Source organism: Bidens hawaiensis, unplaced genomic scaffold (assembly GCF_021521415.1).
Source record: "Bidens hawaiensis isolate Kalapana, Puna unplaced genomic scaffold, B.hawaiensis_p1.1 tig00009958_1, whole genome shotgun sequence".
NCBI classification, from domain to species: Eukaryota; Viridiplantae; Streptophyta; class Magnoliopsida; order Asterales; family Asteraceae; genus Bidens; species Bidens hawaiensis.
In genome coordinates this window covers 218,260-229,223 of record NW_027491754.1, presented here as the reverse complement: position 1 = coordinate 229,223, position 10,964 = coordinate 218,260, and the positions used below count along the sequence as shown (strand labels likewise).

The 10,964-nt window shown below is 36.6% G+C and overlaps 1 protein-coding gene across 1 annotated transcript; it reads left to right on the top strand.

Moving 5' to 3' along the window:
• Positions 1–1,597: 1,597 nt before the first annotated feature.
• LOC143533938 (uncharacterized) lies at positions 1,598–9,565 on the top strand. The gene is made up of 5 exons (XM_077028559.1): positions 1,598–1,819; positions 1,899–2,105; positions 9,018–9,212; positions 9,298–9,396; positions 9,494–9,565. The coding sequence occupies exons 1-5, from the start codon at positions 1,598–1,600 to the stop codon at positions 9,497–9,499; spliced, it is 729 nt and encodes a 242-aa protein (XP_076884674.1). The 3' UTR covers positions 9,500–9,565.
• The last annotated feature ends 1,399 nt before the right edge of the window (positions 9,566–10,964 follow it).

Sequence of the window (10,964 nt, the reverse complement as noted above, 5' to 3'; positions counted from 1 at the left end):
AAACAAATAACATAAATTAAATAACATGACTAAAATGCAATTATAACGGGACTATGAGATGTTACGGTTTTCTTAGGTTGCATCTGGTTCTTGGGCTTGGACCAAAGATCTTTTCAGCTGGGTCAGTTAGGATGAATTTGGGCCCGTTTTAGTATTAATCTATACTATATATAAAGCATGAGCGAGGGACGTAAGAGGTACCAAACTTGTTGCTTTAAGTACAAACAATGATGCATAAGATGACATTTTAGGGGCAATTTTGTCTTTTAACAATTTTGCCTTTTAGCAAAGTCATATACATTGATTTTAATTTATTAAAAAATAATTACAAGTTTGTTCTTTTAACTTTAATCGCATTTTGTTAATTTATTAAATAGTTACATATAAACCCCTTATTTTAAACCAACTATCCACGACGTTTAAATGTTTATAACATTTTCACACGTTAACATTTTTTAAAAAACATTATACCATAAAAATGAGTAATTTATTCTCTTTAATTTAAGTATGGTATTGCTAAACTTTTCTCATTTTAAAAATTTATTTACGTGATTACCATTAGGGACCGTCAAGCAGGTTGGCCGGGCTCGGCTGTTTGGGTCTTGGGTTGAAAACGTTAAGGTTGGAATAGGTCGACACAAAAAGGTTAATTTGGTTTGGATCGGGTTGGGACAGGTTCAGGTCGAAATGGGTAAAGTCAGAATAGATTTCGGGTTAAAACAGTGTCAGGCGGAAGGGGTCGCTGGTCAAGACACGATCAATTTAGCTTTACATGCAAACCGACATCTGATTGTGTGCCTACAGTCGTTGTGTGACGTGCTTACTAATACTGGTTAAGCTTCTAATGCCACATTACGAGCATACTATCGTCGGGCTACGTGCGCACTGTTGTGAAGTCATGCACATACTGAAACGATAACACCAGTTACATATTCGATGCCATATTTCCATGCATACCTCGCCGTATCGCGTGGGCACTCAGCTAATATAAAAAAATGTTTAGGTGTTTATTAGTCGAGTTGGTCAACTCAAAGTAGGAATTTTCACTCTTATTTATTTGAATAAAACAAACTTTACACATTTCTTAAACATTAATATATTAAAAAATGCCAAGTTCACTTTCTTGCCGTGGGGTACACGTCCGGCTAATAACCACATAAATATATAGTTGACTTAAAGTACTTGTCAAACATAAGAGAGACATTATATTAAATTTTTTTCCGTTCCAAGTAAGTGGTTTGTGAAATCCACCTTACCCAAGTCCCAAACTACTGCTTGCAACTATAATCGATTTATGAAAGAACAAAAGGAGCGTGACATGAATAAAAACAATATTCATCGATTTTATTTTGTCAGGTTTCCACCATCTTCAGTGATGGTTCAAAAACAAGTGTTCCTAAAGCAATATCAGTTATTGAATAGCGAAAGATTTTGCATCAATGAAGAATTAGCTCAGAAGAAGGTAACTATAGATTTATAAAGTGTCACATAGGCATATTTTTATTTGTGTTTGTAAATTGATTAACAGGGAGAGGAACTTGAAATAAACCAGAAGCTAAAGAAGTTTTCGTATCTTGATAAACAACTCTAGTGGAAGATGTTGGACATTAAGTATCTTGGAAGTTATAATCAAGATACTACCACACCTAGTGTGCCAATTAATTCCACTACAAAACCAGACCGAAAACGTTCCCAGAAAAGGCTGATCAAGAAAGGTAGGATTGACATTGAGTATTTGCAACAAGTTGAAGAAGAACGTTTGTCTTTTCCGAAATCTAGTAGCATGGCATCGAATAGTACACAAGAACTTGATGATATGGTACGCTATATTAATTACCCCCGTCTTAAATCTATTCCATTTTAACTGAATAAACCTTTATTTCCTAAACCATCAAAAGATCGAGAGCATGGTGCAAAGGATTCGACATGGGAACAAGAAACGGGCAGATGAAATGAAAATGTATCAAGAAATAGACGACTTCAAGAAGACGAAAGAAATCTTCATTTCACAACAACCCAATCCTCAGAGTAATCATATGCCTACTAGAGGACGAAGTTCGAAGAGAGACCTAGACTGGAAGCGATACAGAGAACATAAATTAAAGGTAACATTTTTCTTTTTCTTTCTTTCTTTTTTATTTCTTTTTGATTGCAAATATTGAGGTTAATATTAAAAGAGCAGTGATTACTGCATTGAAATAGAAGGCAAACTGGTAACAAGTTGTGCCGCTAAATTTAGCTTTTGCCAGAACTAGTTGTGTGACATAATTGTAGGAAACCGTTCGCGTATAAAAATCAAACACTTTTAATAAAATGATTACAATACAAGGAATAAACCTATCTAGGAAAGCAAGTAAATTATAATACGAATTACACCGGAAAAATTAAAATTACAATACAATTGAAATAAAATAATGCAAGAAAGGTGTAGAAGAAGAATGGTGTCGTAGTCTTTGTGGGCGAGGATCGTGTTTTACACGGGCCCTTAAAACAAATTCCGGGTCTCTCCCCGTTTTGTTTCCCAGGGTACAACAGCCTAAGCAATATGTACTGCCGGGGAGGGCTCTAGACCCAAATAGTATCGTAAAGAAAATGATGAAGATTATCAAGAATGTTGGAATTTTTTAAGGAGAAAGTTGGAGAAAACACAAGAGAGAATCTGTTAATTTTGTATTTTTTGTGTGTCTACAACCAAGGAGCTCCCTTTGTATTTATACTAGTAGAAGGTTGAAACCATTCAACCATCATTAACCAAAACTTTAATTTTTTGACCAAATTAAATGAACCATTAACCAAAACTTTAATTTTTTGATCAAATTAAAGGACATTTTAATGACTTTGACTAATTAATAACAACCTTGAATAAAAAATTCAAAGTTTAAACATATATATTTTTTTTTCACCAAAAATTTTCCAACAATCCCCCACATGTGAAAACAAGACTCATTCATTTCCACATATTTTCCAACAATCCCTCACATGCGAAAACAAAACTCATTCATTTTCACATTGAGATCAATCCATACATGCAAGTTTTTTAGATTCAATTCAACGGTTGAGCATTGCAGGATAGGTAGGTGTTACCCTTTGAACCTTCCTTTGTGAAGCATACTTAGTCTCCTAGCGGTGTGTAGACACAATGTCTTTGAACATACCCCCATTTATGTAGACAACAATACACTTCACACAACACTCTTGCTGGTCTGGCCATCCCCTCACTGTCATGTCCTATTATGGTCCTAGAACACTAGCCTGGTTCTGTGAGAGAGCTCTAGGATTTTGCCCCAAAATCCATTCAAACCGACTCTAGTTCTCTTTCACATAGGTGATTCTCGCTCGAATCATCAAAAGTAATAGGTTTTTTGATTTCCACAAATCATTAACCTATATTATGCTTATCCTTACAACATGTGTCACTGATTGGAATGGACTAGGACGCGCGCGCATGCAACGCTCTTTAGTTTGGTTTGGGGTACTCCCCCAGAGTGACCGCCTTTGGTTTCATGATTAAGTTGTCCTATTGAACCTAGATCTTGGGATCTCCAGTCAATTAGGTTAGGTTTCCCTCATGTCCCATTTTCCCATGGGCTTTAGTCCCATTCATTTTGATGACTTGTTAACTAACACTTTGCTTAAGCCTTTTGTTAATGGGTCTGCAATGTTATCTTTTGACTTTACATAATCAATCGTGATAACACCCGTTGTGAGTAGTTATCGTACCGTGTTATGTCTACGTCGAATATGCCTTGATTTGCCGTTGTACATCACGCCATGGGATCTACCAATCGCTGATTGACCGTCACAATGTATGCAAATAGTCGACAAAGGCTTTGGCCATATTGGAATATCTTCCATAAATTGATGTAGCCATTCCGCCTATTCACCACATTTATCCAAGGCGATAAACTCCGATTCCATCGTGGATCTAGCTATAACCGTTTGCTTATAAGACTTCCAAGCAATAGCTGCACCACCAAGTGTGAATACATATCCACTTGTTGATTTAGAATCTTTTATATCCGAAATCCAATTTGCATCACTGTATCCTTCGATCATAGCTGGATCTCGATTATAATGGAGTCCATAGTCTCTTATGTATCTTAAGTACCTTAAAACCCGTGTTATACTTTTCCAATGTTCCACGCTCGAATTACTAGTATATCTACTTAGCCTACTCACGGCATAAGCTAGATCGGGTCGAGTACATGTCATAAGATACATTAGACTACCAATAATTCTTGAGTACTCTAACTGAGCAACACCCTCGCCTCTATTTTTAGATATATGGTGGGTCGTATCAATTGGACTTGACGCGATACGCGTGTCATCCTTATTGAATTTCACAAGAATTTTATCCACATAATGAGATTGATTGAAGATAAGACCATTTTGGGTTCTAGTAATTTGAACCCCAAGAATCACGTCCGCGAGACCCAAGTCTTTCATGTCAAACCTCGCTTTCAACATATCTTTTGTAGATTTAATCATAGTATCATTACTCCCAATGATAAGCATATCATCTACGTAAAGACATAAAATCACATAACTTCCTGGCGTGTCCTTCACATAGACACATTTGTCACACTCATTTATTTTGAAACCATTTTCAAGCATGACATGATCAAACTTTAAGTGCCATTGTTTTGGAGCTTGCTTCAAACCATACAATGATTTGACTAGTTTACATACTTTGCCTTCCCTGGGGCAGAGAAACCCTCGGGTTGCTCCATGTAAATTGCCATTTAGAAATGCGTTTTTTACATCCATTTGGTGAATTTCCAAATTTCGTAAGGCTGCGATTGCAAGAACCAACCTTATTGAGGTTATTCGAGTGACCGGCGAGTAATTATCAAAATTGTCTAGACCTTCTTTTTGTCTATACCCTTTGATCACTAACCTTGCCTTGTATTAATCAATACTTCCATCGGCTTTCATCTTCCTTTTGAATATCCAACGGTATCCAAGGGGTTTACAACCCGGCGGAAGATCTACTAACTCCCAAGTATGATTTTGCAATATAGAATCTATCTCGTTTTTAATTGCTTCTTTCCATTGAGGTGATTCCATGGAGGTAACCGCCTTGGGCTCACCGTCAACCATGTAGCTCACGAAATCAGGACCAAAGGATTTTTCAATCCTTGGTCTTTTGCTTCCTCTAAGCTCACCTTCCTCAATTTCGGGTCGTTCATGTCTCTCATCATGAACAGTATCATCAATCGCTCTTGATGTACTTGCCTCATCAACCGCTCTTGATGAACTCGCATGTGTTTCCTTAAATAGGGAAACACATTTTCGAAAATATCGTTGGTCCTCCACTCAACAATAGTGACCTTCATGTACATTGGGATTCTTGGACTCATGTACAAGAAACCTATGCACATTACTATGGTTTGCATATCCAATGAATATACAATCCACGGTTTTAGGTCCTATCGTTAGTGCCTTTGGTGGCCGAACCATCACCTTGGCAAGGCACCCCCACACTCGAATGTATTTGTATGAAGGTTTTTTACCCTTCCATAACTAATACGGAGTCACGCCCGTTTTCTTTCATGGTATCTTATTCAAGATATAATTGGCTGAGAGAATAGCCTCCCCCCACAAGTCATAGCTCATGCCCGAGCTAATCAACATAGCATTCATCATCTCTTTTAATGTACGGTTCTTTCGTTCCGCAATGCCATTTGATTTTGGACAATAAGGTGGGGTACACTCATGTATTATGCCACTTTTTGCGCATATTTCCGCAAATGGGGAAACATATTCACCACCCCTATCACTTCGCAAAGTTTTTATTCTCTATTTTTGTTGATTTTCAACCTCATCTTTATAAAAGATAAACTTGTCTATTGCTTCATCCTTACTTTTAAGTAAGTATACATAGCAATACCGAGTACTATCATCAATGAACGTGATGAAATACTTATTTCCACCTCTTGTGGGAGTGGCTTTTAAATCGCACACATCGGTGTTGATTAAATCAAGGGGTTCGGTTATTCATTGAACCGATTTGAAAGGCTTTCTTGTTAGTTTGGATTCAACACATGTTTAGCATTTATATTTTGAATCGATTTTAAAACATGGAATGCTATTTAATTTAGTTAAACATCATCATCATCATCATCATCGTACTCAGTATATCCCACCAATAGCAATGCTATGGTAGGGTCTGAGGAGGGTAAGATGTAGACAACCTTACCTCTACCCCATAGGGATAGAGAGGCTGCTTCCGATGAGACCCCCGGCTCGATAGTAGTTTTGCATCAAGCCTTGGACATAAGGCACATAGCACTCAATCATCGGGACACCGGCTGATTGATGCATGTGCCCTTGTCTTTCGGCTATCAACGCCACCACATGATGCCTGATTAGCCTTCCCCCACTTTTAACGTTATTTTCACGAGATTAGTAAAATAACGTCAAAATTAGTGCAATTTTACTTTTGCCCACCCGAGAGTTCACACATATATACATTATATGCATGCACCGCCAGCAGGGCATATTTAATTTAGTTAAACGTCGAATTGAATTAAAATTTACATGTCCTAGTCTACCATGCCAAACACAAGAATTAGAATTTGACGACTCAAGCATGTAAATAGAAGTTGCAATTTTATTCATATTTTTGACAACAATTACATTCAATTTAAACATAGCATTGTCAGCATATTCCTTGCTGACAAACATTCCATTTTTCGATAAAACAAATTTATCCGATTCAATCACCAAGCGAAATCCGTGCTTGTTGAGCATCCATCCCGAGACAAGATTCTTGCGAATCTTGGGAACATAGAGAACTTTGGTCAACGTGAGCTCCTTGCCAGAAGTCCACTTCAAGACCACATCGCTTCCCCCATGATGTCCACAGTAGCTTTATTCCCCATGTAAAGTTTCTGGTCACCCGCCGCCTCTTTGAAATTCTTAAAGAGTTGTTCGTCGCCGCAAACATGGCGGGTTGTGCCGGTGTCAACGTACCACCCTTTGGGAGCATCTCCCACAACGTTGACTTCCTCGATGAAAGCCGCTTCCTCGGTAATCATCGCCACGAGAGGAGTGCCATCCTCGTCCACCAAATGCGCGCGCTCGCGATTCGGTTTCTTGCACTGGTTCGCCCGGTGCCCCATTTCATTACAGTTGTAACATGGTCCTTGGAAAGGTGGAGGCTTCTTTTTCACAACCCCTTTCTTCACGCCAAGGTCCACTTTCGCTTTCCCTTTGTTACCTTTGCCTTTGCCCTTGTTGCCCCTTTGGAGGATTGACCGTACTCGACTAAGTTAGCCTTGGCGGAAACATCCACTAGGCTACCTTTTTGAGGTCTCTTATTGTCTTCTTCTATCCGAAGTCGAACAATAAGATCATCAATGGTCATCTCCTTTCGCTTGTGTTTAAGATAATTCTTAAACTCAACCCAACTAGGAGGCAATTTTTTTCAATCATCGCTGCCACTTGAAATGTCTCACTAAGTGTCATTCCATCAGCAAAGATGTCGTGAAGTATAACTTGCAACTCTTGGACTTGGCTAATTACAGTCTTAGAGTCAACCATTTTATAGTCCAAGAAACGGGCGACAACAAATTTCTTTGTTCCCGCATCCTCCGTTTTGTACCTTTTGTCTAAAGATTCCCATAATTCTTTGGCAGACTTTATTGAAGAGTACACGTTATACAACGCGTCAACTAAACCGTTTAACACATAGTTTCGACATAAGAATTTCGAATGCTTCCACACATCTACCGCACTCAAAGTTTGAGCGTCGGTCTCCCCCTCCGCGTTAGTGACTAGGGGAGCGGATTCTGTCAAGAACCTCGCAAGGTTCAAGGTGGTCAAATAGAAGAACATCTTTTGTTGCCACCATTTAAAGTGCAAACCCGAGAACTTCTTGGGTTTTTCAGCGTGATTAGCCATGGTAGTCGCTCCTACCATAACGGACAAAGGCGTACCGGTAACCTTGCTCGATGACGGTGATGCCATTTTTTTTGAAAAATAAACTATAACTATGCTAAGTTAGTTTTTCGGAAATATTAATAGTGGTCGCTCCCACTAAATTAAAGTTACGCAAAACTTTTTTAATCCGAACTCTGGAATTAACCCACCGAAAGTGTTCTAAGTTCAACTTTGAATGGACCAAACAATGGGTGTTTTTCCAAGAGTTTAGCGTTAAAAAATCAGAATTGTAATCGGTTTCCGTTTCTACAAAGTCGCTCCTTTGAATAGAAATGGAAAAAAAAATGTTTTTTTTAAAAACAGAACCGCGTGAAACAAAACTAGTTTGAGTCACACGAGAATGTTTTGAATACACGAACGGTGATTTTTAAAAAAATTGTTTTAAGATTGTAGGAAACCGTTCGCGTATAAAAATAAAACACTTTTAATAAAATGATTACAATACAAGGAATCAAACCTATCTAGGAAAGCAAGTAAATTACAATACGAATTACACTGGAAAAATCAAAATTACAATACAATTGAAATAAAATAATGCAAGAAAGGTGTAGAAGAAGAATGGTGTCATAGTCTTTGTGGCCGAGGATTGTGTTTTACACGGGGCCCTTAAAACAAATTCCGGGTCTCTCCCCGTTTTGTTTCCCAGGGTACAACGGCCTAAGCAATATGTACTGCCGGGGAGGGCTCTAGCACCCGAATAGTACTTTAAAGAAAATGATGAAGATGATCAAGAATGTTAGAATTTTTTAAGGAGAAAGTTGGAGAAAACACAAGAGAGAATGTGTTAATTTTGTGGTTTTTGTGTGTCTACAACCAAGGAGCTCCCTTGTTATTTATACTAGTAGAAAGTTGAAACCATTCAACCATCATTAACCAAAACTTTAATTTTTTGACCAAATTAAAGGAACCATTAACCAAAACTTTAATATTTTTGATCAAATTAAAGGACATTTTAATGGCTTTGACTAATTGACTAACAATCTTGAATAAAAAATTCAAAGTTTAAACATATATATATATATATATTTTGTTTCACAAAAATTTTCCAACAATAATTTAGTTTCTTTTGTTAGATTTTGTTAGATGACATCGAGAGCAAAAAGTGGGAGCAAATCAGACGTAGAGCTACAATTATTCGACTTAAAACTGAATTGGGACAAGTGAGAAAGAGCATCAGCTGCTTAAACAATAAGCTTAAAAATGTGGATTTAAAGAGAATTGAAGCCTACAAAACTGCTTACGAGTTTCTAGGACAGAAGGAAGAGATGGTATTGTAAAGTATCCCTTTTTCCTTTCAGCAAACATATGTAGAGCACGAAAATGCGACGCGTAATATTCAATTCTTTAATGCAGAATTCTATTTATAACGAGTATCAATCGTTCAAGACACATGTGAAAGAGCTTGCACGAAAAGGGGATGTTGTCGAAATAAAATATGCATGCGATGCACAGGTTCATTTCTAACAATTTCACATAATAATCTCATAGTTTGCAACAACAGTTTACATAATTATCATAAATTTGATATTTGGTTGATTTTAAATGTTAGGTTTAAGGATTTGTGAGGCAATGGAACGATAACGAAGCATTTAGAGAAGATTACGAGAAAAAATTGTTGGCGTCGGTATGGTGATCTTTGATTATAACATGTGAATGTCTGTAAATAGATTATGATATATGTTGAAGAGTAATTCAAACCAGAGATTATGTCAAGTCTAACGGGTCCCTGTTGAAATTTAAACCAAAATTAAAGTAATATTTGTATTAAAACTACTATTTATATGAGTCAGATATTTGTTGCAAATATGTAGGGGTTAAGTTTATTATGGCTTTATTGGTGTTTACCAATGTGTTATTTGGATCACACCAAACCGATAAGTTTTTATAGGGTGTTGTAGTACGTTGAAAATGATATGTGCATTCGTAATGAAGAAACCATTTATGTGTATTAATCTTTGATCCTTGTTCATCCGATTTTATATCTTATTGCCAACAACTGGTATTAGAGAGCAAACAGACTCTTGAATTAAGAAATTGATTAAAGAACCAACTAAAGCTTCCACATATTTGATCGTTAATTATTTTCTTTTTGCAAATTCCCATCACATGCTTACAATTAGAAGGTAACAAAATTCAGGAACAACACGAATTAATTAAGTCAACACCCCGAGTATTGTAATTTAATAAAAAAATCGCAAAAATCAAGAAACTGTGATTAAAATCGGTTTAAAAAGAACAACCGACGGTTTGATTAAAATCGATTTGAATATAGATTACTCTAAATATTATTTTGTATATTGAATCATACAAATCCGAAGGAAGATTTGTCGAAGGCTGCACTTTAATTTATTAATCACCATCAGATCTGTAGAGGTAATTTATTAATCACCGTTAGATCTGTAGAGGTGTGCTGGGGTATTTTTTCCCATGAGAAAGCCCAACAATCTTAAACTCCGTGGGTTTTATTATTATTATTATTATTATTATTATTTGATATTAAAGGGAAAAAAAAGAAAGGTAGAAAGAATTACAACTTCATCCGTATGAAGTTTTTGGAGGGTTTCTTTTGGGCCCACAAGACTATAATATTGAAGTTGGTATTTTCTTTTGTGGGCTGGACTTACGTGTTAAACAGGAAACAAAAACCAATTAAGGGGTTTGGTGGTGCTCACGTAAAACAACCGACATTATTCAATATATATATATATATATATATATATATATATACATTGAGAATTATTCAAGGATTTGATATTATTCTCTATAGACGACAATATTATTAGGACACGAAAAAGATTTGTGAGCAATTTTTAGTTCCTCTCCGATTCAACAGAATACGAAGAGAAGTTGTGCTCCAAAGTTCTTTTGGTATTTTGATGGAGATAAGAGACGTTCCAGAGATTGGTTTATTCTCTCGTTCTGATACCTCTTACTCGTTTGCTTTTTTGTAATTGATTCCATATACTTGAAGATTGTTTGTTCCAAGTATATAAGGATTTGTGTATGCCTCTAGTTTTACC